Source organism: Rhinoderma darwinii, chromosome 1, assembly GCF_050947455.1.
Source record: "Rhinoderma darwinii isolate aRhiDar2 chromosome 1, aRhiDar2.hap1, whole genome shotgun sequence".
NCBI classification, from domain to species: Eukaryota; Metazoa; Chordata; class Amphibia; order Anura; family Rhinodermatidae; genus Rhinoderma; species Rhinoderma darwinii.
The window spans coordinates 132,392,318-132,419,752 of record NC_134687.1 but is presented as its reverse complement, the minus strand read 5'-3'; the positions used below and the strand labels follow the sequence as shown (position 1 = coordinate 132,419,752).

General features: G+C 42.2%; 1 protein-coding gene across 1 annotated transcript in view; it reads left to right on the top strand.

The window, feature by feature from the left end:
- The window catches only part of SMAD1 (SMAD family member 1), a 67,498-nt gene extending 40,432 nt beyond the window's left edge, over positions 1-27,066 (top strand). Inside the window, exons 3-7 of the mRNA XM_075860382.1 lie at positions 11,054-11,308; positions 13,632-13,748; positions 23,592-23,813; positions 23,969-24,225; positions 25,756-27,066. Of these exons, the coding sequence (XP_075716497.1) occupies positions 11,054-11,308; positions 13,632-13,748; positions 23,592-23,813; positions 23,969-24,225; positions 25,756-25,899 (995 nt within the window). The 3' untranslated portion in view covers positions 25,900-27,066. The remainder of the gene's footprint in view (positions 1-11,053; positions 11,309-13,631; positions 13,749-23,591; positions 23,814-23,968; positions 24,226-25,755) is intronic.
- Positions 27,067-27,435: the final 369 nt, after the last annotated feature.

The following is a 27,435-nucleotide window of genomic DNA, read 5'->3' as shown; positions in this document are numbered from 1 at the left end:
GTGTAGCCCCAGTCGTTTTGGAAACTAGTGTACAATTTGGTCATTCTAGGATTTTCTCCAATTTACACATCTAGACATAATATAAACATTTCAGGGAAGTGCAACACACAATAAAATCTGTCTACAAAAACTGGGAGGCCAGGTTACGAGGGATGGCATTTCAACTGAGTACTGCAGTGCTGCTCCCTGCATTTACTAACGTATCGGCCCTTTACGGTTAACTTTTTTATATTCGAAAAGCCATGCTATGATTGGACTCGCCTCTTAGTTTGCCTGACTTTTTTTTTTTGATCCTAGGTGTTTAACCCCTTCCCCCTGCTTGCATTCTGGGCCCTAATGTCCAAGCCATTTTTTAGATTTTTCCATTGTCACGTTCGAAGAGCTGTAACTCTTTTTTATTTTTGCGTCGGCATAGCTGTATAAGGTCTTGTTTTTTGCGGGACGACTTGCAGTTTTTATTGGTACCATTTGAGAGTAGATGCGACTTTTTGATCACCTTTTTATCACATTTTTTTTAAAGTCGGGATTAACAGAAAACAGCAATTTTTCCATTGTTTTTTATTTTATTTTTTACGGCGTTCACAGTGCGGGTTAAATAATGTAGCAGCTTTATAGTCGGGGTCGTTACGGACGCGGCGATACCAAATGTGTGTAACTTTTTTGCTTTATTGTAGTTTTTTTTAATAGTAAAGCATTTTGTAAGGGGAAAAAGTGGGTTTTTCATTTTTTTTTTAACTTTTTTTACTAGTCCCACTAGGGGACTTCACTATCCTCCGATCGCTATTATAATACACTGCAATACTTTTGTATTGCAGTGTATTACTGCCTGTCCGTTTAAAACGGACAGGCATCTGCTAGGTCATGCCTGCGGCATGATCTAGCAGGCATTCGCTCCAGGCAGACCTGGGGGCCTTTATTAGACCCCCGGCTGCCATAGAAGACAGAGACACTCGGCGATTTTATCGCCGGGTGTCGGTGGGATGAGAGGGAGCTCCCTCCCTCTCTCCAAAACCACTCCGATGCGGTGCACGCTATTGTGCACCGCATCTGAAGGGATAAACGGGTGAGATCGATACTAATATCGATCTCACCAGGCAGAGCAGGGACGCTCCCAGCCCTCAGCTGCCTCTAGCAGCTGAGAGCAGGGAGATTTGACGCTCCCTGCTCTGTTTACTTTATTCTACAGCCGCGCCGTAGAATGGCGGCGCTGTAGAATAAAGCCCATTAATGACCGCCGTGAAAAGGCTTATCGGCGGTCATTAAGGGGTTAAAGAGGCTGTCACCAGATTTTGCAACCCCTATCTGCTATTGCAGCAGATCGGCGCTGCAATGTAGATAAGAGTAACGTTTTTATTTTTTTAAAAACGAGCATTTTTGGCCAAGTTATGACCATTTTTGTATTTATGCAAATGAGGCTTGCTAAAGTACAACTGGGTGTGTTTAAAAGTAAAAGTACAACTGGGCGTGTATTATGTGCGTACATCGGGGCGTGTTTACTTTTACTAGCTGGGCGTTCTGACGAGAAGTATCATCCACTTCTCTTCAGAACGCCCAGCTTCTGGCAGTGCAGACACACAGCGTGTTCGAGAGATCACGCTGTGACGTCACTCACTTCCTGCCCCAGGTCCTGCATCGTGTCGGACGAGCGAGGACACATCGGCACCAGAGGCTACAGTTGATTCTGCAGCAGCATCGGCGTTTGCAGGTAAGTCGATGTAGCTACTTACCTGCAACCGCTGATGCTGCTGCAGAATCAACTGTAGCCTCTGGTGCCGATGTGGCCGACACGATGCAGGACCTGTGAGTGACGTCACAGCGTGATCTCTCGAACACGCTGTGTGTCTGCACTGCCAGAAGCTGGGTGTTAACGAACAGAAGTGGATGATGCTGATTCGTCAGCATCATACACTCCCATTCTTAACGCCCAGCTAGTAAAAGAAGTAAAAACGCCCCGATGTACACACAATACACCCCAAGTTGTACTTTTGCAAGCCTCATTTACATAAATACAAAAATGGTCATAACTTTGCCAAAAATGCTCGTTTTAAAAAAAAAAAACACGTTACTCTTATCTCAATTGCAGCGCCGATCTGCTGCAATAGCAGATAGGGGTTGCAAAATCTGGTGACAGAGCCTCTTTAAGGCTGGATTCCCACATAGCGTAAACGCTGCAGTATTTCCACAACTGAATTTTGTGTGGAAATTTCGCAGCGTTTACAGTAGCGGCAAAGTGGATGAGATTTCTAAAATCTCATGCCCATGCTGCAGAGTAAACGTTAACTTGACCTGCAGTGCGGAATTGAATCCCGCAGCATGTAAATTTATGCAGCGTTTTTTTTTTTTTGTTAATTTTCCCTTGAATTCAATGGGGATGCAAAACCCGCAACAAAGCCAAGTTTTGCGGCGTAATCACAGCGTTTACCCCGCAAAATCGCAGCGCCGGAAGAAAAAAAATTAACTTACCCAGAACGCCCCCTGTCTTCATGCAGTCTGGCCTCCCGGGATGACGTTGCGTCCCATGGGACTACTGCAGCCAATTGCATGCTGCAGCATCACATGGCCTGAAACGTCAACCAGGGAGGCAGAACGGCTTTCCTCCGGAGCGGAATTTCTGTCTGAAAAATCGCACCAGAATGTGGTGTGATTTTTCGGACTGAATGTCCTGCGGGTTCCATGTCGGACACGCTGCGTGATTTTTACGCAGCGTATATGTCCTGTGGGAACCCAGCCAAAGGGTAGGAACACACCGCGTATACACTGCGGATTTTCCGCAACAAACTCATTGCATTTTGCAGCAGCAGTGTGGGTGAGATTTCAACAAATCTCGTCCCCACACTATGGGAAATATGCCACCGAACAAACAGCACATAAATTGACCTGCAGTGTGGTTTCTTCAACCGCAGCCTGCCAATTAATGCTGCGTAATCCTAGCTCTTTTATGGGTTTTCCTATTGAATTCAATGGGGTGCTTAAACCTGCAACAAAGTGGTATATGTTGCAATATTGTTGCAGAATGCAAGCGATTCCGCCGCAAATATTGCAAGTAAAATGTATACTTACCCAGGGTTCCATGCTTCTCCAGTCTGGCCTCCCTGTATAACTTGGCAGGCCATGTGACCGCTAGTTAGTTGTGCCTATATCTTGAGACCATACTGAGAAGGATAGATATAGATGAAGTGGTACTTACTGTTTTGATTGTGGTTCCACTTTTCAACGTCAAAGCTACAAATGGTGCATCTTCTTAATCACACTTCTGTTTGAGCTTTTATGAAAGAGTTCACAGCGTAACCTCTGCCCACTGCACTAATGAATATTATGATAGCATATTTGTAATAGCACTAGGCTTTTCTGCCAAAGAATTGTGGCTATTTAATACAGCCTTTACGGGCAACCAGTATGTTTAACCCCTTAACGCTCCATGACCTACGATTAGGTCATGCTAGCTAGAGCGTTCACGCTCCGTGACCTAATAGTAGGTCATGGAGGAGTAAATGCAATGCCATTTTCCGCCGGCGCGTTCACGAGCTGTGACCGCTGCTGTTTCAGACGGACTATCGCAGCTCAATAGGCCGGGACCAGTTGGGATGATCGGCGCTATTGGTCGGTCAGTGACTGACCAATAGCGGTGATCGGTCTCTTCACTTCCTCTCCATCACATCCTGCTGCAACCGCCCTGAACGTCTGTTGGCAATGGCGAGGCGTTCAGAGCGGTTTTGAGAAGAGAGACTAGAGAACAGAGGAAAAAAAAGTTTCACTTTTTCCAGCTTCTCTCCTCACCCATCTACTACCCACTCCTGTTCCCTTCCTCCCACGTGTTTTTGGTCCGTGATCTCCTTTCACTGACCACTTCTTAGTCTTCAGGATCAAGTCCCTGGGGATTATTATTTATTTTTTAGTTTAGTATTGGGGTTAGTTTGTGTCAGGGAACCGTCTAAAAGTGTAGTTAGGTATAGCATCAGGAATCGGTCATCGTAGTTAGATCTAGCGTTAGGGGTTCATTACCGTATTTATTGAAAAACGGATGCCAGAGGCAAGGAAGCCTTATTTCCCAGCTACCAATAGAACAGTTAAATTTTTAAATTTTTGAATTATAATCTTTATTATGCTATTCCAGCAAGTAAACAGACAGACAAAACCAACATGAATAGTTAAAATTTTCTATGCATGGATGGGGTCAGTAGCCGTTGTGGCTATAACAATATATATGTGTTCCTGCCGTCTGTGACTGCAGACAAGCAGATTCAGGAAGTCACCGATATCGACGGAGACCTCCTAAGTAGTTAAATTGTTAAATTATAAAGTAGAGATGCCCACATTCCAGCATGCGTTAAAATTAGGAAGAGAGCCCCCCCGACATGTTTCGCTACTTATGTAGCGTCCTCAGGGGTTTATGGGGCTACTGGTAGCCCCATGAACCCCTGAGGACGCTACATAAGTAGCGAAACATGTCGGGGGGGCTCTCTTCCTAATTTTAACGCATGCTGGAATGTGGGCATCTCTACTTTATAATTTAACAATTTAACTACTTAGGAGGTCTCCGTCGATATCGGTGACTTCCTGAATCTGCTTGTCTGCAGTCACAGACGGCAGGAACACATATATATATTGTTATAGCCACAACGGCTACTGACCCCATCCATGCATAGAAAATTTTAACTATTCATGTTGGTTTTGTCTGTTTACATGCTGGAATAGCATAATAAAGATTATAATTCAAAAATTTAACTGTTCTATTGGTAGCTGGGAAATAAGGCTTCCTTGCCTCTGGCATCCGTTTTTCAATTGCTGTATTAGGCCTGCCAACTACCAAGGGTCCAAACCTTTTCTGTGTTGCATTACCGTATTTAGGTTTAGCGTCATGAAAGCTCGGAATAATCTAGTTAGGTTTAGTGTCAGGGAGTAGTCGCCGTAGTTAGGTTTAGTATTAGGGAAGTTCAAATAAAATCTAGTTTGGTCTCGTGTTAGGAACCCTCACCCTAGTTAGTTTTAGTCTCAGGGAAGCCCACTCGTTCTATAAAAACACAAATTTTTTGGCTAGTTTATGTACCAGCCTATAGGGAAGCATATTTTATTTGCTGTATAAATAATAAATCTTACCCGTGTCTAAGCACAACATAACAAACATGTCCCAACAAATGTACTGCTGAAGAGGCATATTCATTTCTTGCCTCCGACACACTCGTCGGATGGTGAGACTCCATTTTATTTATCAACCTCCTCATCCAGTGATGAGGAGGAACCCCCTAGGAGAATCCCCAGGACCACCACCACCATTGAAACCACCGAGGGAAGTAATCCCATTTGGACCCCCACACCAGACATTCATGAGCCCCGAGTACACGGGCATCCTGGGAATCAAATTTAATGCGGCAGGGCTCAGTTTTTCAAGTTCTTCACTGATCACTTTATAGAGCTTATGGTTCCCCAGACAAATGTATATGCCCATCAGTATATTACGAAGAACCCCACATCATTTTATGCCAAATCCCACAGGTGGACCCCTGTAGATGCAGCAGAGTTGGGCAAGCTCTGGGGACTTCACTTGAACGTGGGGCGTATGAAAAAGCTGTCCATTAGGACCTACCGGAGCATGGACATCTTATACCACACCCCGATGTACCGTATGGCCATGTCCAGGATGCGTTAGGAGGCAATACTTCGCTTCTTACATTATACTGATAATTAGCAGTGCCCAGCTGGAGATGACCCCAGTTTTGACAGTTTGTATAAACTGAGACCCGTATTAGACCATTTCAGTGCCCGGTTTGCCCAAGCATACATCCCTGAGAAGTGTATTTTTGTTGGAGCCTCTGGTACATTTTGAGGCTTCAATTCCGCCGCTACCAGCGTCCCACTCAAAGTGCCTCACTTCCAGAAGTCCTGCGGCACTGCTAGAAGAAATCTGAGAGGCCTCCCTAAGACTCTGCTTGGGCAAACACTCAGAAGGGGTGAGAGCAGGGCACATTCTAGCAGCAACATATTGTGTGTCAATACAAGGACAAGAGAGATGTCCTTGTATTGACAATACATGGCCGTACCAGTACAGAGAACCCCAAACCAGACTGCATCCTGGACTACAATAGGTACATGGGAGGGGTGGACTTGTCAGATCAAGTCCTGAAGCCCTACAGTGCCATGCGGTGTGGTATAAGAAGCTGGCCGTGCACATCATACAGATGGCATTGTACAAAGCGTACGTGCTACGTCGATGTACAGGCCAGAGGGGAACTTTCCTGGAATTTCAAGAGGTGGTTATCACTGAACTTAACCTTTAGGGACCAGGAAGGGGCGGGGTCACCCAGTACTTCTGGAAGTGAGTCCACATGCATAGTACCAGGGCAACATTTTCCAGGAGAAGTTACCCGAACTGGTGGGAAGGGAAAAAGTCAAGAGGTGCAGAGTGCTAAAAGAGGGGGATAAGGAAGGACACAATATACCAATGTGACACGTGCCCCGAAAAGCCAGGGCTCTGTATGAAAGATTGTTTTAAAATTTATCATACATCCCTTGATTTTTTAATTTACCCCAGTTTTATTTACCCTGATGCACTCCACACATCTTATCCCCCTTCATCTTTCCCTTCTGAGCCCTGCCGTGTGCCCAGGCAACATACAACGTCTACATGTAGGGTATTGCAGTACCTGGGAGAACCCACATTACAATTTATGGGGTGTATATCTCTGGTGGCACATGCTGGGCACAATATATCGGACACTGAAATGGTCTATGTATAGAAAATTGCAAATCTCACTCTGCACAATCTGCTGCGCATTATCTTTTACACAATACCTGTGGGGTCAAAATGCTCACTACACCTCCTAGATGAATGCCTTAAAGGTAATGTGTCGCTAGAAAAAAATTTTTATTTTTTTTTAGTTAAACAATTAGTGTATGGGTGATTAAACATTGTTTTAATTTTTTCACGAGTCAGGAAATATTATAAATTAGATTCTAATTTATAATATTTCCCAGCGCTGGTCACTAGATGAAGCAATTCCCAAAATTGCAGCATTGCATGTGGTAAAGCAACCACATTGCTTTATGCTGCAAAATTTGAGAAAATTCACTCGCTCTAGTGAGCTCTCAGAATCCCCCCTCCTTTATCCTGGCTGGTGCCGGGAGAAACGAGGGGATTGAACGGTCAAACCTCCTACACTGTGTGTCGCCATTTTTTGAGCTAACACACAGTGTAGTAGGTTAACATACAGTAGTAAACACACAGACCTAACTTACCTGCTCCTGCCACCACCGCTTCCTCCGGTCCGTCCGCTCCGTCTGCTACCTCCGCTCCAAGTGCACAAGTCCGGAAGCCGCGACCGGAAGTAGTAATCTTACTGTCCGGCCGCGACTTCCGGTCCACAAGAAAATGGCGCCGGACGTCGCACAGTTCCCACACAGACGGCGTACAGCATAGTGGATGGAACGGGCCCCGTTCGCATTCACTATGGGACTGTAGCTGCCGTATTCCATGTCTGTATGTGTCGTTAATCGACACATACAGAGATGGAAAAAAAAATGGCAGCCCCCATGGACAAGAAAAAGTGAAAAAAGAAAAAAAAAAAGAAACGCAAATTACATTTTTTTTAATAAAACACTAAAAGCAAATTGATCTAAAAAAAAATTCCCGTGACACCGGTCCTTTAAGGGGTGTGGTGTTTAAAATGGGGTCACCTCTTTGGGGTTTCAACTGTACTGGTACCTCAGGGGCTTCTGCATACGTGACTTGGCACCAGAAAAACTCCAGTAGACCAAATGACGGTACTACGCTTCTGAGCCCTCCCACGAGCCCAAGCGGCGGTGTATCACCACAAATGGGGTATTACTGCACTCAGAAAAAATTGGGCAACAAAATGTGGCATTTTATTCCTTGTAAAAATCAGAAATTTTGAGCAAAAACTACATATTGGAAAATATTATTTGTTTTTTTAATTCCCAGCCCAATTCAAATAAGTTCTTTGGAACAACTGTGGGGTTTAAATGGTCACAACACCCATAAATGAATTCACTGAGGGGTGTAGTTTCCAAATTGGGGGATTTCTACAGTTTTGGCATGGTGGCTAAATATATTCTAATAAAAATGGCCCAAAAAATGCAATATGTGCTTCTGAGGCCTGTGTTTTCGTGTACTTGCACACTAGGGCCACATGTGGGGTATTTCTAAAAACTGCAGATTCTGGGCAATACATGTGGTAGTGTTTTTCTGGTAAAACCTTCTGTGTTACAGAAAAAAAAAAATTCGGCTTATGATAGAAATTCCTCCAAGAAAAATTTAGATTTGAAAATTTCACCTCCACATTGATTTAATTGCTGTGAAATGCCTTAACCCCTTCAGGACGCAGCCTGTTTTGGCCTTCAGGACACATTCTATTTTTTTCAAATCTGACATGTTTTACTTTATGTGGTAATAACTTCGGAGTGCGTATACCTATCCAAGCGATTCTGAGATTGTTTTCTCGTGACACAGTGGACTTCTTTTGCCAGTAACCTAGTATATAATTGTGAAAGCCAAAATTTTGTGAAAAATTAGCATTTTTCTTAATTTAAATGTATCTGCTTGTAAGACAGATATTAATACCACACAAAATTGTTGCTAATTAACATTCCCCATATTTCTACTTTAGATTGGCATTGTTTTTTGAACATCCTTTTATTTTTCTAGGACATTACACGGCTTAGAACTTTAGCAGCAATTTCTCACATTTTCAAGAAAATTTCAAAAGGCTATTTTTACAGTGGCTAGTTCAGTTGTGAAGCGGATTTTAGGGCCTTGTATATTAGAAACCCCTAATAGGTCACCCCATTTTAAAAACTTCACCCCTCAAAGTATTCAAAACAGCATTTAGAATGTTTCTTAACACTTTAAACGTTTCACAGGAATTAAGGCAATGTAGATGTGAAATTTTCAAATGTCGTCTTGTTTTTTTGCAAAAACATTCTATTTTTTTATTTATTTTTTTGTAGCACCGAAAGTTTTACCAGAGAAACGCAACTCTATCTATTGCCCAGATTCTGCAGTTTTTAGAAATACCCCACATGCACTTATTGACTGAAGCACTGGCCTCTGAAGCAAAGGAGCACCTAGAGGATTTTGGGGCCTCCTTTATATTAGAAAATATTTTAGGCACCATGTCAGGTTTGAAAGGCTCTTGCGGTGCCAAAACAGTGGAAATCCCCCATTTTGGAAACAATACCCCTTGAGGAAATTATCTAGGGGTGTAGTGAGCATTTTGATCCCAGGGGTTTCATAGATTTTATTAGAATTGGGCAGTGAAGATAAAAAAAAATCCTTTTTTTCCAGTAAGATGTAGCTTTAGCTCAAAATTTTTCATTTTCTCAACGAATAAAAGAGCCCCAACATTTGTAAAGCAACTTCTCTGGAGTACGGCAGTACCCCATTTGTGGTTATAAACTGCTGTTTGGGCACACACGGCAAGCATCAGAAGGGAAGGAGCGCCATTTGGCTTTTGGAGCACAGGTTTTGCTGGATTGGTTTCTTGACACCATGTCACTTTTGCAAAGCTAAGGTACCAGTACAGTGGAAACTCTCCAAGTGACTTCGCAAAACTACACCCCTTGAATTCATCTAGGGGTGTAGTGAGCATTTTGACCCCACAGGTGTTACATAGATTTTATTAGAATTGGGCAGTGAAAATAAAAATAAAAAATCATTTTTCTTCAATAAGACGTAGTTTTAGCTGAATGTTTCATTTTCTCAACAAATAAATGAAAAAAAGCACCCCAACACTTGTAAAGCAACTTCTCCTGTGTACGGCAATACCCCATACGTGGTCATAAATTGCTGTTTGGGCGCAGTATATGGCTCAGAAGGGAAGGGGCGCCATTTCCTTTTTGGTGTACAGATTTTGCTGGATTGGTTTTTGGGCGCTAAGTCGCATTTGAAAAGTCCCTGTGGGACCAAAACAGTGGATCCCCCCCCCAGAAGTGACCCCATTTTGTAAACTACACCCCTCAAGGTATTCACCTAGGGGTGTAGTGAGCATATCAACCCCAAATGAGATATTTTTTTTTTCCATAGATATGCCAATATGTGGTGCCCAGCTTGTGCCGCCATAAGACCATTCTCATTATGCTGTGTTTCACGGTTTTAGAAATGCCCTACGTGTGGCCCTAATCTTTTGCCTGGACATTCGACCAGGCTCAGGAGTGAAAGCGTACCATGTAAAATTAAGGCCTAATTTGGCAATTCACAAAGTATTGGATCACAATTGCAGAGGCTCTGATGTGAAATAATAAAAAACTGCTGAGAAGTGACCCCATTTTGGAAACTGCACCCCTCAAGGCATTTATTAAGAGGTGTAGTGAGCATTTTCACCCCACAGGCCTTTTCCATGAATGATTGCGCTGCGGAAGGTGCAAAGTAAAAATTTCAATTTCCATTTCAGCCTTGTAACAACATCTTAGAAAACTAAGAGCGTTCAAATGATGCCAACATAAAGTAGACATATGGGAAATGTTAATTAGTAACTTTTGTGTGTTATAACTATCTGTCTTACAAGCAGATACATTTAATTAAAAAAAATATGCAAAATTTTCAATGTGAAAAATGGCAAAATACTCAATGTATCGACCAGATCTTACCACTAACATAAGTGCTAAGTACTGCTTACACAAATCGGTAACCATTGTTACAGAAGTACGCGTAATATTAATACAGCAGTGAGTGCTCTTAAGACAGAACGGGACGGGAGATCTCGCATGACTCTCAAATCTTGTAATTCTGACCTTTTTGATGCTGGGGGGGACAGAGGGGATGTCTGGGTACCACAACCTGAAAGTTTGGGACCCAACTCCTCTGGGCTGTCAGTATACTTTCACTATCTCTATTTAGACCATTTCTTAAGGGGGTTAAAGGATTTTTAAATAGGCCCCCATTTTTAGTTGAAAGGTAAAACGTGAGTTATAACCAAATGGAAACCTACAGGTTGAAGATTAATACTTATATTGCGTGGGAAATGAGATTTTCTCAGTCCATTCTGTTGAGTTCCAAAATAAGTCAAACACCCTAACATTTTATTTATTTTTCCTTTTTTAGTTCTTCCTCCAGTCCTTGTTCCAAGGCACAGTGAGTATAACCCGCAACACAGTCTCCTTGCTCAGTTTCGCACAATGGAGCCCAGTGAGCCACACATGCCACACAATGCCACGTTTCCAGATTCTTTCCAGCAGCCAAACAGCCATCCGTTTCCGCATTCGCCCAACAGCAGCTACCCGAACTCTCCTGGCAGCAGCAGTACTTACCCTCACTCTCCGGCAAGCTCTGATCCTGGAAGCCCTTTTCAGATCCCAGGTATGTGCATTTACAGTCTAGAAACACACCCTGTTATCTCTGCCTTTGTTTTCCATGCTTCATGAGCGAGATCTACATTTTCCATGATTCAATAAAAATAATACATTTTTGTCAATGGCCAAAAGGGAAAATATAAGAACAAAAGCACACTTTGAAGTGAGTTGATGGATATAATTATCTGGCAAACCACTTTGTGCTTTGGTTTTTTTGAGTTTATTGTTGGGACACAACAATACCAAGTTGCTGGGTCCCAAAAATCAAGTCTACAAGTCACATCGCCAGCTCACTCTCTCAATTGTTTTATCTGTGCAATATACCAAGTTACACAACTGCAATTTGTTCTCCCAAAACATGCTCGGTAGTCTGACATTTTAGTGTGACAAGTCTGTATGGCCCCAGCCTTAACCATTTAGTGACCAGCCTATTTTAGGCCCTAATGACCAAGCGATTTTTTTTTTTTTTTTTTTTATTTTTTTTTTTTTTCGTTTTTCTAAAGTCTAATTCAAAGAGCTATAATAATTAATTATTATTTTTTTTTATTCTTCCGTCGACATGGCTTTATGAGGACTTTTTCATTTTTTTTGCAGAATTAGTTGTACTTTTTGGGTAGATATCATTTTTCGATTTAACTTTTTTTCAGGGGGAAATATGAAAAAAACAACTGAAATTCCGCCATTGTTCTATGCGCTTTTAAATTTACACCGTTTACTGTGCGACATAAATAACACTTTATTCTATGAGTCGGTATGATTACAGTGATACCGAATGTAGGGTTTTTTTTGTTTTACAACTTTTGCACAATAAAAACTCTTTTGAACTAAAATAATTTAATTTATTTATTTTTTGCATCGTCTCTTTCCAAGAGCAGTTTTTTTTTTATTTATCTTTTTTTTTATTTCCCCGTCAATGTAGTGATATGAGGGCTTGTTTTTTTGCCGGACGAGATGTAGTTTTGGTTGGTACTATTTTGGGGTACGCGGGACTTATTGATTAACTTTGACTTTTTGGGGGGCAATAGGAAAAAAAAAATAACCATTTTGCGTTTTTGTTTTTTTGTTTTTTTGTTTTTTTTACGGTGTTCACCTTGCGGTTTCAATTACATAACTTTAATGTTTGTCATTACGGTCGCAGCGATAACGTGTAGTTTTATTTATTTGTTACACTGTTACTAAATCCGCTATTTGTGAAAAAAAATTGTTTCGTTTTTTACTGTAGTTTTGATTTTAAATTTATTACTTATTTTAGTCCCACTAGGGGACTTTACTATGCAATCTTTAGATCGCTTCTATAATTCTTTGGTATACTTGGGCAATAATGCTTTGGTATACTTGGGCAATGATGCTTTGGTATACTTGGGCAATAATGCTTTGGTATACTGTCATATGTCCAGAGCAGACCTGGGGGCTTTTATCAGGCACCCAGCTGCCATGGCACCCCATCAGAGACCCACAATTGCATTTGCGGGTTGCCGATGGGTGAGAGGGAACTCTCTCCCTCTGCAAATGATTTAAATTCTGCGGTCAGTATTGACCGCAACATTTAACGGTTTAAACGGCCGCGATCAAAGTGAACTTCATTCGTGGCCGTTGGATCAGGAGCCCAGCTGTCATCAGACAGCCGAGCCTGGCTCCAGCCTGCACGGGACACCTGTGCAGGACTTGGACTGGGCCGTCGTGAGAAGGCGACGGCCTAGTCTAAGGCCCCTTCGTGACCACCAATATGCCTTTTCACGGCGGTCACTGAGGGGTTAAACATGGCAATCTATCCGGTTCTTATTTGTCTGCCTTTTTAAAATGCTAGGGCTAAATTACCTAATGCAATATGTTAAGTTTTAGTTTTAATTTTTTTGTTCTGCCTGATTGGTAGCATCCCAAATTTTCAGATATAAATTTAAGTATTTCTTCTGTTATTGGCACAAACTTTACCCATTGCAGTGAAAAGTGTGACATCTGTTGCAAAAATGGCACGTAACACATGCAGAATTGCCATGGATTGCAGGTTATTAATGCAGTGAAGTAATGTGCTGCTTGTTAAGCCCTGTCAGGCTGGATTCACGCGAGCACACGAGCCGGGCTCCTAGCATCATAGTTATGTACGACGCTAGGAGTCCCTGCCTTAATATCCGTAACCATTAAAAACCTTTTACAGTGTCAAAATTGCCTGAAACGTTTATTGGAATTCATGCACTATATGCAATGTAAAGTGGTGTCAACCCAGTGCAGATTTATTAGCATTCTAAGCTATTTTTACTTCTGATCATTTTTTTGCTACATTGTAAATGCTTTAAGTGTAGACTGAAATGTTACGTCCTGAATCTTTTCAGCGGACACCCCTCCTCCAGCTTACATGCCTCCAGAAGATCAGATGACCCAGGACAACACTCAGCCAATGGACACAAACATGATGGTGCCTCCAATCCCTCAAGAAATAAATCGAGCAGGTGAGTAGTCCGTTGAGCACTGTTAGTATTTTTGCCCTTCTAGTATATGTTGCCTGGAACGGTTAGTGTGCTGCGTGCTTACTAATGACTGCAGCTTGCCATTGGTTAAGCATTGTTTAAACAGGAAAGCACTAGATATGTTGATAAAAGCCACTGTGACCAATACACTTGTTGGAGTAATTGCCATATCAACCATTTCCTTGTTTACATAACAGCCGAGCAAAAAATTGTCTAGAAAAAAAAAAAAATCATTGCCCCTCCTTTTTCCCATAAAGGAACGGTTAACTTGATCGTTCAAAAGCTGGAGTTCTGAATAACTAGTAGTGTCGGGTTCTGCACGTTTCAGGGGGACATGTCTGCAAAAGAAGCTCTTAAACATGTCCACTTAAATGGTTCAGGTGTTTCTGCTGAGACTCGACCATTGCTTGTTATAATGCAATAAACTATCCTAAAAGTAATTCAACCAACGGGGCGACCTGTACTTGCTGCAAAAGAGCTGTTCCATCTTTCCCCTCCTGGCAGATTTAGGTGCACTGCACGATCCTTACACTTCACATTCAGTTTCGCATGGTTTTATTTATTCCTTTTTATGTTTTTAGGAACTTATTTTGTTCTCTTCCCGTGGGAACTAATCCGCTCTTGGCCTGAGAATGCTTCCTACTTCCCTTTTTTTCACTTCTGCTCAGCACCCTTGATGCTGCATTTCGTGACAAGTCATAAGATTTGTTGCAGGTTGTGTAGCAATGTAGAAAGCAGAGTTTATTTCTGGACTTCTGATGTTTTGAACAGTAAGGGCTTGTTCACACAAGGCAACTGTTCCCTAATAGGAAACTGCATACTTTATGTAATACTGTTAGGGCTCATGCACATATCGTCCCTTTTTTTTTTATAGGCCGTAAAAAATGGCGGATGTGGTTGTTTTTTTTTTTTTTTTTTTAACGGACCCACAGGTTAGATGAGCGAGACAGTTTTGCAAAAACTCATCAGACCAGCTCTGAGTTCTGCGGCTCGGGCGCATGAATCCGCAAAACGAAAGTGCATGACTCAAAAGAAATGAATGGGTTAGTGTGCGATCTGTTAAAAAAAAAACAGCGCACTGAAGAAATGAACGGCATGCATGCACCCTTCTGATTCTGGTAGGTCTTTCTCCCTGGCAGTCTCACACATACTGTTGATTCTTTCGTATGTTACCTTTACAAATAACACTCCTCGCACAAGCCTTTTCCTTTTTTTTTCGACCCCCACATTGTCCATTTTAGATTGCATAGGTAGTTTAGTTTTTACATACATTTTTAGGTTGGCCAAAACTTAGTGTAGCTTGAAAAGGGGGGGGGGGGATTTATTAAGACAGGAGAACATACGAGAGGTCATTGTGGCTGCCTGAAAGGGTATTCTAAGACGTTCGACAGTATTTTGAACGATTTTTTCATTTTGATTGGGTAAAAAAAAAAACCTCCATTAAGTTAGTGGTATTAGTGTGGCCGGAATAAGGGTTTGCCTTTTTTTTGGCTGCATAATTGAAAAACCTGATTTGTTTGTGATAATTGGGTTGTAAATGTTTTTTTTACTCAGAAGATTTGGTCTGGGCAGGATCCTCTGAGAAACGGGGACATTTCCAATATGTAACCCTTTATCACAAAGTATGTATTGAGTTTAAAAAAAACTAATTGATTTTGAGGGTTCAATTGGGATTACACGCAGGCTGGGTTCACACCTGCGTTCAGCTTTCTATTATGCCCAGTCTGATCGTTGTTCTGCTCCTCTTACTGGAAACACTGGTTCCTGTACAACTGACACCACCGGTGGCCAACGGAACCCATTGGCTTTAATGGGTTCCATTGGGGTGTCTCTGGTTTTACTGGAAACTATAGCGTAGCATGCTGCGCCTTTTTATGTTCTGTATTTTCAGCCGGATCTGTGACTGCGGCTCCAACGCAAATGTGAACGATCTGGGGAATTACTAAACTGCCTCAGTTATCCGATTTTGGCTGATAAACAATTTTGGATAAACAAAAGGGCCTGAGGGCGGAATGTTCAAATCTTTACGTTCTAAGTAAGGATTAGACTATTTTACATAGACAACAATTTTCACTCTATGAAATTAAAGGGAACCTGTCACCAGCACTTCCTGTTGAACTCTACTCACCCCTCGCTGTCAAAAGTTCATTGCCTTTATCCCCTCTAAACTCCGACTGTAAGTGAACAGTCTGCAAACATTTTGCGCCTTTTTATGGTAATAGTCAGTCTTGTTCGTTCCTCCTTCTTATGGCCGCCCACCGCCGAAAACTGGCCTGTCCTGAATGCCAAAATCTCGTCTGAGGTAGCGTGCATGCGCCCGTCCTATATGGTCTGACACCCTTCCCTGCTTCGTCCGGAGCTCAAATTGATTTGTCAGCGTCATACCCTCCTGTACAATGCCCACTTGGTCAAAAGTAAAAACACGCCCTGTTGGGCATTAAGAAACTAATTAGCATAAATCTAAAATAGGTAATTTGGTGAAAATAGTTTTTCTAAAGAAAAAACAAACCACTACTGTTCTCTACATTACAGCGCCGATCAGATTATGTAGGGGATAGGGCACTTATAATCTGCTGACAGAACCTCTTTAAATCCTTATGTAACCTATATTTATCTTTCACCCACTTCCACCAGCTATTGCTGGTTTAATAGGGGAAATGCTGGTGACAGGTTCCCTTTAACTCTGCTGCACAAAGCTATTCATGATGAAAAATTCTATGGGTCAATCCATCTTTGAAAAGCTTTAGCTTATTTATAGAAGTATGGGTTTTAAATATTGATGGAATATTAAGACTTTAACGACTGGCGTAAAGTTATATACACGTCCTGACCATGCCCTGTGTAGTTAGCTAGACTATAGACGTTGGCAGTGTGTAAAGTGCATCTTGTCCCTGATCTTCCTCCGGCATTCCCTGCTTCTGCCCAGAGATCAGAGCCAATAAACTATTTCTGGGCAGATGATGACCGTATGCTCATTAGGATTCTCCAATCATGGTGATCATAGAAAAGTTAGTTTACGAAACAAACTTTCCTCCGCTTTAAACGCTAAGCCTCCTTCACTTCCCTCAGACATTTAATCTGATGGAGAGAGAAGACTAGTTACTGAAATTTTTTTTTTATTTTATTTACACCAATTTAACAAATAATAAAAAAGCCCATGTGTCTTGAAAAAAACCCACAGTAAAATTATTTTAATATGCAACTCCCCCCCCCCCCCCCCCCAAAAATTACAGCAATGCAAAGTGTGACATGGACACAAATGCATCAATAACCCTTGGTCATGGAAGGGTTAATCTTAAATCTAACCGCGGTAGGGGGATAGGGGAGTTAGATGAGGCACAATGTATAAAAATAACAGTGAGTTGTACAAATTCTGGGCAGAAAGGTACCAATTTTGTTTCTACACCAGCTTTATTACAAGACTTTAAAGCCCTTAATTAACCTTTATATTAAAGCGTAGATTGCTGTATCCGATGTGGTGGAGGAGGCGCAAACTGGATTCCAATGACATGGAGAATTGAAGTATTGGTCAGCAGTGATCAATCATAGGTCCGAAATTTATACTATTCTTATTCCGTACGATATCAGATTGTGTCTAATGGGAGATCTTTCTCTGAAATGACAAAAAACACACCATGAAGTTACTTTTCATGGCATAAAAACCGATTGCCAAATATTGTTTGGCCAATATAAGCTTGTCTTTGTGAATGGATATCCCACTCTTCCAAAGTTATAATAGATTTTGATCCAGAGGGACAAGTGTCTTCTAGGCTCCAATATAAAGATAATCTGGAATGCTGGCTGTATTTTCATGGTATTTTTTATTTTACTTTTGTAATTTTTTTTTTTTTATTTTTTTTTCCCTGTTTATGAATTTTCTTAGCATTTTACTGAAAAAATATCAATTTGTTATAAGATGCATGTGTAAATGTTTTGGGTCTTCATGTTTTGAAGAGGCACACACCTTAATAAATGTTGCATCTTTGGCTGTCCATGCGCCACTAAGTGGCACAGGAGCTGTCGTAGATGTTTCACTATAATTTACACCAGTTTCTGGCATAGATTATAGTAAATGCATCACAACGCAGGTGTCATTGTAGTCTCTTCCACTAAGTGGCGAGAGGCGGAAACGGCCCAGAAGTAAAATTTTTATTTTTTTTGTTTTATTTTTTTTGAGCTGCTGACAACTTTTCTACGACAGGAAGGAGGACGTAAACAAGTTGCAGAATTCCCCTCCAGTCTTTCTAGGTTCTTTTGCTACAGGTTTAAAGAAATAAAAAATCTTTTCAGATATGAGGCAGTACAATGAATAACTTTTGGGGTTTGAGAACTGTGTGATTGATCAGTTTTATTTGATTTCAGCCTAGAATTGGGCCCCATTATTTTGTTCCCTTAGGTCTCATGCACACGGCTGTAGCTGTGTTCACGGACGGGTCACGGAGCTCTGCGGTCTGTCCGCAATCTGACTGTGCATACACAAAATGTGCATTGATTTCAATGAGCTCAGACTGCAATTGTGGACCGTATAATGGCGTCCTAATTGTATTTATTTTTTTAGCTCTACCGGCAATGCATGGACCCTGGAAACCACGGTCGTGTGCATTGGCCCATAAGTTTGAATGTGTTTTATACTGTCCGTAATTGCGGATCGTATACGGCATGCTAACGACTGAATTTGCAGAGGCCTCATTCACACGGCTGTGCCCGTAATCACAGCCCGCAATGGCGGGACGGCCGCAGCCTGTATTTTCGGGCCGTTCTCACATACAAAGTATAGGAGCATGGCCTGAAAAATAGGACCTGCTCCAATTCCCGGCACTGACATCTATCTGTAGCAATACAGAAAGGTGTCCGCGGCCAATAGAACTGCTTTTTTAGGGTCGTGGGCATGAGGCCTTCGAGAACCGTTCTACAAAATCTCAGTTGAGCTATTAGACGGCCTACACTGCCGGACATTTGTTGGTCCTAAGAGATTTAATTTAACAAGCTGCATCCTGTCAGTAGAATTGGGTGATTTCCATTGTTGGCCTTTTCTGGGAACAGACACATCGCACCTGCTCTGCATGACTTATAGCAAACGTAAGGAAGTTGTGTGAGAAATCTGTGAGAGCGGGATGATTCATCCCAGAGGAATTGCCAGCTGGCAGAGATTCTTACAGGCTTTCAGAAAGCTGTAGCCTTGATGGTAACTGGTATCTTGATGTGTGAAAGTTAAGTAACCCTTTGTTTATAATCAGGCGCATTTTAATTATGCCGGCAGTGGGATGACCCATGGAGCCACATTGAGAAACAGGTTGTCACCCTAGATTTGATATGCTAGTGTTTTGGCAGCTGTTTTATGCCTGTGTTTTGCCACCATAGACTATACCATTTCGGGTAGGGACATACACGGCGTTAACACTGCAGATATTCCGCAACTGATTTCACTGCTGCCACCGTAATGCGCTGCAAATTTTCAGCCGAGTGGAAATCTCATCCACACACTGCGTAAAAAATCAGCCAAGAAACCGTTTACAAATTGACCTGCAGTGCGTGGTTTTTTTTAAAATCCGCAGAATGTCAATTTATGCTTCGAAAAGCGAATGTTGTGGGTTTTTCTCATTGAATTCAATGGGAAGGTAAGACTTGTTACAAATTAGGCAAAAATGTTGGGTTTGGTAAGGAAAAGTTGTGACTCATGGAAAAATAAATTTGGCTTAAAGATAAAAAGGTCAATACTTACCCCCGGGCGTTGTCATGGCAACACGATCCTCTGTTCTGAGTGCGGCCCGACCTCCTGGGGTGACTTTTTCTTCCACGTGACTCTACTTCGGTCACTTGGACTGCAGAGGCACTGGATGGTAAGTATTAAAATTTTTTATTTTTTTTGTGTTGTACGGAGTGTCTTCAATTAACTTCTAAATACATAGCAATAACCTCCAAAAAATGCTTCAATTGCTGTCCACTACCAAAGATAAAGATCCATTGCTGGCTTCAAGAAAGTCTCCTTTTCTTCTTCCCTGTAGTTTTGCCTGTTTTTATTCAAAGTTTTAGGCTGTATTCACACAAACGTATTTCTGGTCCGTACTAAGTGACAGCACACCGACCCATGCAATTTAATGGGGCTATTAAAATAAATAAAAAAATATATAATTTTCACCCATGGAGTGTGTCCATTGCAAGAAACTCCCAGCATGTACTATTCTGGGTCTCTTTTGCGGACCAGGCTCGCCCTTTAAAGTCCATAGGTGCGTGAATAGGATGACCTACACGTGCTGTTTGTTTTTTCACAGATGAGTTGCTAAAGACTGCTGCAAAAAGTGAAACCAGGGGCTTGCAGAAGAGCAACACGGACGAGAAAAATAGATGACCCACCGATTTACACCCGTCCATGCATCTGAATGTCTGAGATGCTCGTGTTAATAGTACCTTAGGCTAGATTCACACTGGATGGAAATGCTGTGGTTTTGCCACAACATATGTGGATTTTCTTCAGAAATGTTATGTGCAGATTTCAGCTCTTGCATTGTAAGGCTGAAATCCACCGTAAACATCCAGAGCAGAATGAGTATGCTGCGGATTTAAAAATCTGCAACGGTCTGATTTCCATCCAGAAAATATTCAGCGCAGGGTTGCCAACCTCCACTTCAGACATTTCTGGACTGAGCTAAAATTCACGGACAAACCCAAAAAATTTTACGGACACATTACGAAATCGTTGCGTGGAGTGACTCACCAATCACGGCTCGGCTTGTAGCTTTCCCACGCTAACCTAGGTGAGGTTTTCCCTGATTAGTCGCTCGCTTTTCTTTTCTTTTTTTTTTTTTCTCTCCATCCGGCCCAGACTTATTCCATCCACGACTCGTCTCTGCAGAATTTGACAGACATATTGGTTTCTCGCTTTTCCAGCACTCTCCACACCTATACCCCATCCTCTAAACAAACTCATGAGCCAGATGGGAATAATGATCCCTCTGTGCTCAACACCATAAGTACCCCCTGCAGATACCACACACAGCCCCCCCTGTAGACGGCCATTCGCTGCTTGCTTCCCCCCCCCCCCGATGTTGTAGATGGCCGCGCGCAGTTCCCCTTCCCTTGTACTTAGTGCAGAGAGCAGTAGCCTATTGCTACCACTATGCCTGACGCGACTCCCCGTCAGGAGGAGAAGGTGGTCATGAAGTGGGGTCGGTGACGGCGCAGGACTGGACCAGTGGACTGGATTGGTCCACTTCCGGCACTGACCTCACTTAGCAGCGGCCGGCCTGCATGTTTTCAGATTCCGCAGAATCTGAAAATATGCCCGGCCACAGCCTACTATTCCTTTGCACTGCGCATGTACATTTTGGCTGACACAAAATCCCAGATGGTGCTTTTTTTTTTCTGCCGGACGCCATGGACAGCAGAAAAAAAACCTCCCATTTTTGTGAACAGTCAGTAAATTTGTGGATGGATGTTAAACCTGGTTCAGCGACATGTGGCTGAGATGTTTAAATCTCCCACATGGCTGGGACTGTAATCCATTGGATTTTCCGTACGGAAAATAAGAGCAGTATTTCCTTCCCGTGTAAATCCAGCCATAAACGTCCTGCTTTCACTGCTTAGTGCTATGTGAATGAAGGAGAATCTGTAGCGGCGTTTATCACTGCTAAGACAGCGAGGCAGCACGATCTACGTTTTTGTAGGCGCTGCCCCTCCTAGCAAGTCAATGACAAAGTACCCTAAAACTAAATGGAGTTTGGCTGTTGCATACCATTTGACAACCATCTCTGTACTTGTGTGTGCTATTTTTGAGAAAAGTGTCCATTTATGCTTTACTTTTCGTCACCATGACAGATCTTTTGAAGAGGACAGGTGTATTTGCCATGAAATAACATCTGGAGCATTTTTTTCAAAACTGCATTGTGCCATTTATATGTTTAATTCTCCTAGAAATTAAGAATAAATTTAAAACTGGGTGTTACTAGGGGGGGGGGGGGCATACACAGACTGACCATGTCAAAACAGATAAAAACAAGGACATTTATACAAAAACACCGAAAAAGGCCAGACTGACCATGTCCAAGCAGTGTTGGCCGAGGTGTGACTGTAGGGACGTACCTCTGATTAGGGGAATGATAACACCCAGTGGTCAATTTATTCAAAAATTCCAAGGGGGAATAACCAAGGAACAGTATGAGTTCTAAGAAAATGTTACAGAACTATTTGATGCTCTAATAACTAGTGGAGGCGATAGGGTCCATATAAAATTGCAGGCCGACGGCAAGAAGCTGGGGAGTGTGTTTAGTGGGAATTTGTATGTAATGTATATGGAGTACGTGTGCTTGGCTCAGTGGTTTCACACAGACCGATCTTCACCTGTGTTTACCACTATTTAAAAGCACGGATCAACAATACAGCTTTTCGATCGGATCTTGCGTGCGCTATTCAAATGAAACCACGATCATTTAGTACGTGGATGAACGATTGTTCGTCCCCATATATTCAGGGAGATGTGCTGCCGACTAGTGACCATATTTTGGGCCATGTGATAGATGCGATCAACTGATCATTGGACTAATGTAAAAGGGCTTTTACAGTAGGATTTCAGTCATGTCAATGCAGCAATAGTTATGATGGATCTATTATGAAACTAGGCTAATTACTGTAATCTGGTTTCTGTAGTGTGTGATCAGGTGTATTGGCTTAACAAGCAGCAATTCCTTTCCAGGCTGCCATGGGGTTCATGTGATCTCCACTCTGACTTGCTGAATCCTACAGTGTCTTCTATGGAATCTGGAGGTCCTACTTGCATTTAAAAACGAAGTCTCATCAAAGCTTATAGATTTTCGTTTAGATACTGACTTCCGGTCCCTGCTGTAGAAATCGGAATGGAGATCATGTGACCCACCCCCACGCTACCCAGGAAATGGAGCACCAGATAAGCCAATACACCGGACTACCTTGCACCTCATCACACTTTTAATCTGGGTGGGATTTAAAAAAAAAAAAAATTGCTTCTTTAAATCGGCACTAATTTATCAAACCACTTGCGCTAATCTAGTAGTATACCTGATCTACATGAATACTGTGCGAATTTACTGCCACTAGGTGTCTCCCTTCCTGTAATCTGCTGTCCACCCCTGTCAAGCATTGGCTGACCCTGGTTAGACGGGCTGCAGAAGGTAGGGCTGTATCTCTTCACTGCCTGCCAATTCAAGTCGAGGGAGGGGGAGCAGGAGCAGACAGTGAGTCTGCAGCAGACACGCTGCATTGAAGTCTATGGAGAGGGAAGTGGTGAGCAGGGGGAGGAAGCATGAGCAGTGAGACACAGGTGGCAGGTAAGATTTCTAGGTCATCACATTGCTTGATTCTCAGCTACTTGTGTGTGTGTATAGGCTCTTACTAGCTCAGAGAAAACTGAGAATTAAGCCTTATTCAAACGAGCGTGTTTCATTGTACCCGTGCGGCACCTGCTTTCACAGATCCTATTTTTCACGGCCCCATAGAAATACATGCAGTCGCGTGATGGCCGTTAAAAACAAAACCATAAAAAATGTCCGTCACAGAGCCGATTTTTAGACGCTCAACAGTTTCCCCCTCTTTAATGCCTTATTCAGAAGTCCTAAAATGCCCAGAAATCGTGGTGTTCCTCATGTACACATGACCGTTTATTCTGATAAGTTAGGCATACTTTCTGTAGCCTCATATCTTAGAGAATAGTTTAGAGGTCAATACAGGTTTTATGCATCATAAGTTGTGATGTCGGTCTGTTCTGCAATATTTTGTGTGCTGCCATAATAAAGAACACTCCTCGTTCATGGATTTGTTTTGTGACCATGTGTTTATAAAATTTCTGTCTTGCAGATGTTCAAGCTGTTGCTTATGAGGAGCCAAAACACTGGTGTTCTATTGTCTATTATGAGCTTAACAATCGAGTAGGAGAGGCGTTCCATGCTTCCTCCACAAGTGTGTTGGTGGATGGATTCACCGATCCTTCAAACAACCGGAACAGATTTTGCCTCGGGCTTTTGTCCAATGTTAACCGCAACTCCACTATTGAAAACACTAGGAGGCACATTGGGAAAGGTATGTCTAGTCGTTCTATGATATCCTTCCGTAGTACAAGCGCCTGATCACACATTTGTCTCGTGGCCCTTCCCTTTCTTCTATTGCCCTTTTTTGTTACTTGGTGCATATTGGAAATATATGGATATGAGAAAATATTTCTGCTTCTCTTCTAGGTGTTCACTTGTATTACGTTGGAGGGGAAGTGTACGCAGAGTGTTTGAGTGATAGCAGCATTTTTGTCCAGAGCCGGAATTGTAACTATCACCATGGTTTTCACCCAACCACGGTCTGTAAAATACCTAGTGGTTGCAGCCTAAAGATATTCAACAACCAGGAGTTTGCTCAGCTCTTGGCTCAGTCTGTGAACCATGGTTTTGAGACTGTCTATGAACTAACAAAGATGTGCACTATCCGGATGAGTTTTGTAAAGGTAGGTAATTTACCACTAATATATAGTTCTGATCAACTCTCACAAACTATATAAATAGCTGTAATATAAACCCGTCTTGATGGTTATAGAGTTCTCATCCCTTAATGGTAAAATTCCAGTTCTAACATAGGCAGTCCGTAAAATAAACTCTATTATATTGAACGTGTATTCCATAGCTGCACTGCAATTGTTGCATGGAAAGTACCTTGTTCACATAGGAAAGTGAATTATTGTGCTTGTTGGTGGTACAAAGGTTTCCCAGGAAAAATGGATTGACTGGAAGACAGAATTTAGTTGCACAATGCATAAAAGGCCTTACTTAATGTTGTGGCAATGTCGGTGCCACATCAGTACCCTGAAATGCAGTTAAGGCAGCAGGTGCCTTACTGAAATGAAGCAATACAGGGTAAGTTCAGACACGGAGAAACTGCATTGCAACGGGTAAACTCTGTGGCAGACCAGCAACCAATGGTGCATGCTGCGCATTTGATGACCCCAAACGCCGAAAATCAGTCCACGTTTTTTCTGGTTTGAATGGGGGTTTGTAAAACACCATTTACTTTTATTTTGCCATAATATTGATGCAAATTTGTTTGTGGAGAATCCACTTACAATCCGCCATATCTGAACAAAACCCTAATGGCATGTTCACACGCTGGGTTTTCAGGTGTATTTCGGGTAGTGTACGCCTCGAAATACACCTGAAAGAACAGTAGCTAAACGTCTACAAACATCCGACCATTGAACCCAATGGGAAAAACGGTTTAGTTCAAATGGGGCGTTTTTTACGACTGTTTTAAAAGTGCGTGAAAAGGAGCATGTCACTACTTGAACCGTCTTTTGGAACGGTTTTTCACTGCCCATGGAAAAAACTGCTCCAAAAACGCCTCTAAAAACGTTTTCAGCTTCAAAAACGGCTGAAAATATGTTTTTTCAGCCGTATTTTTATCGAGCATGTGAACAATACCCTAAAGGTGCTGTCACACTAGAACTTCCTGCAACTGAAAAGCTGTTCCGTTTAAATTCATACACCTGCTGCAGAAACAACTGGATTCAGATGAATGGAAATGTAAAAATTATCTGCAACTAAAAACAACAAAACTTGCCACATGTGAATCCACCCTAAGGCCTCATGCACACGACCGTGTTTTTGCGGCCGCAATTCCCCCGAAAATCCACGGGAGAATTGCGGCCCCATTCTTTTCTATGGGGGGGCCGTGCACACGACCGTAGTTTTTGCGGTCCGTGCACGGACCAGGAGCCCGGCCCGCAGAAAGAACGGGCATGTCTTATTACGGCCCGGTTCTGCGGTCCGGGCTCATTGAAAACAATGGCCGCGGCCATGTGCATGTCCCGCGATTTGCGGGCGGCCTGCGGCTGACAGTCCGCAGCCGGCAGACCCGAAAATCACGGTCGTGTGCATGAGGCCTAAGGGATCTGTGTGAAATCTAATTGCCAATATTGTGTTCAAGTTTCAAAACGAATGAAGTAACAAATTGTAAAATGTGTTTGCCTTTTTATTTTTTTCAGGGATGGGGTGCGGAGTATCACCGGCAGGATGTCACTAGCACCCCCTGCTGGATTGAGATTCACCTCCATGGCCCGCTTCAGTGGTTGGATAAAGTACTTACTCAGATGGGCTCCCCCCACAATCCCATTTCCTCCGTCTCCTAATTAGAACTGGACATTTTTGGATGATATGGAGCCATGCATGTACTTGAAGGATGTTACACGTATACTGGCAAAAGAGGACTTAATTCATTTTTTTTGTCACTTTGGGAGCCTCGAATACTTGATGTTTGTGACCAACTCAACATGAAATGGGAAGAGGGTCCCTAGTATATGTGGTTGAATCTTCTCAGCAGCTATTTTTTTTTTCTCCCTCTTTTGAATTGGATTTAGGGTTCACAGTATAGTGTTGTAATTGAAAACCATGCTGTGTAAAGTATTAGCTATGGCAGACTTCCTACTGGCGGTGTGCTATTTAGAGGGAATTATTAAAGTGAACAATGCCATTTGGTTCCATTTTCCTAGAAACTTTTACGTGAAAAACTTGTGGCACTACTTAATTTGTGCACTGGCCATACTGCCATTGGTATGTTAGGAGATGTTCCTTGCTGTTTGTACAGTGTTTTTTTATATAAACCTTTTTTTTCCCTTCCTCTTGCTAAGAGTAAAGAATAGTTTTGGACTAGGAATTTTTCTTTTGCGTTAACTGAGGAGGTTCACTGGGACGATGTATTAAAATGTGAGCAGTGCTTTGATGGCTTTTTTATACATCGGATGCGTATGTACTGCATATCTATTTCGTCTATTGCTTTATGCAGCCAGCTGCGTAACCTCGTCACTTGTGGGTATTCGCTGCTGAATGAATGGAGTGTAAGTGTTCTTCCTCTTTGTAGCACCAGCCTTGGGTAGCCTGCAAAAATTTTTTTCCATAATCTCCTAGCTAACGCGCTTCACTGTCTGCTGGAGGGGACTCGCAATGTGGAAATTGGCCCTTTTATCTTAACACTACTGCTGTGTCATTGGCTTTGACTGCTAGTCTATAGGGGAAGCATTGTTTTATAAAATATTGCACCTCTTTTAGTGTCTGACGGCCTGAACAAACACGTTTTTGCTGAGCGTTCAAATTGGATTCGATTTCAATATCCAAGGTTTACTCACTTGCAAACTTATTCTTTTCCCTTTTTTTTTATGATGTTACTTTTTGTACTATTTTTTTTTCTTTTATATTCACAGTTAAGCTGTAGTACTTATTGAAAGTACTTTTATTCCAAATCTAGTAGATATTGTCTACTAGAAGTTTAAATAAATGGTCATTATTGCTTACCTGTATAACCTGCGTGGTATGTGCGCTTTACTTCCAGATAATGTTCATGTGGTTAGCTTGTTGTAGTTTGCATACGATTTCCAAAAAAAAAACGCTTACGGTAGTGCTACTTCCACAATCCTGCTGGTTGTCCTTTGAAATATTTGCTCCTATGTCTGACAACGGTGTGGAGATAAATGAACAGCTGAGCTCTGACTGTAACTCATCTGAAGTTCTACATTGCACTGCTCTCTGGCAATGGGAAACCAGCAGAATACAGAATTGAACCTTGTTTTCTCCTCCATTCAAACATTACATAATGCAATGGATAAGTTAAAGGGTTTTTCTGGTGTTCTGTAAACCATGCATAATTGCTGTATATATAAAAAAAAAAAAAA